We start from the raw sequence: 375 nt of genomic DNA on the forward strand, positions 1-375 counted from the left end.
CAGACGCTGCTGGTGGAGTTTTACAAGGGAGCCCCTGACCTGGTGAAGTTTCAGGAGCTGTGGAGTCAGGATCAGACCTACCTGGACAAGCTGAAGGTGAGGAGGGAGGGGGCTTCCTCCACTGGGCTGGGCGGGGAGGGGGCTTTAGCTGGGCCGTCAGCCCCAGCCACCCCACTGGTGTCATTCACTGGGCTGTGTCCCCCTCTCAGGGCTCCCTGGCCTCCCGCACCCCCAAAGACCAGAGCTTCACCCACATCCTGGAGCAGACCCACAGCCTCCTCAAGCTCAGCAGCTGAGGGGCCGGGAGCCCCCCCTTCGACTCGGACCAGGTGCCTTCCCCGCACCCAGGGCTCCGCTGGCCAGCCCCCCCCCCCC

General features: G+C 66.9%; 1 protein-coding gene across 1 annotated transcript in view; it reads left to right on the forward strand.

Annotated features, from left to right (window-relative positions):
• The window catches only part of LOC104124404 (fibronectin type III and SPRY domain-containing protein 1-like), a 28,321-nt gene extending 28,025 nt beyond the window's left edge, over nt 1–296 (forward strand). The window contains exons 13-14 of the mRNA XM_009636743.1: nt 4–96; nt 210–296. Coding sequence (XP_009635038.1) covers nt 4–96; nt 210–296 — 180 coding nt within the window. The remainder of the gene's footprint in view (nt 1–3; nt 97–209) is intronic.
• The last annotated feature ends 79 nt before the right edge of the window (nt 297–375 follow it).

The sequence above is a fragment of the Egretta garzetta genome, unplaced genomic scaffold, assembly GCF_000687185.1.
Source record: "Egretta garzetta isolate BGI_Z169 unplaced genomic scaffold, ASM68718v1 scaffold4, whole genome shotgun sequence".
Taxonomy (NCBI): domain Eukaryota; kingdom Metazoa; phylum Chordata; class Aves; order Pelecaniformes; family Ardeidae; genus Egretta; species Egretta garzetta.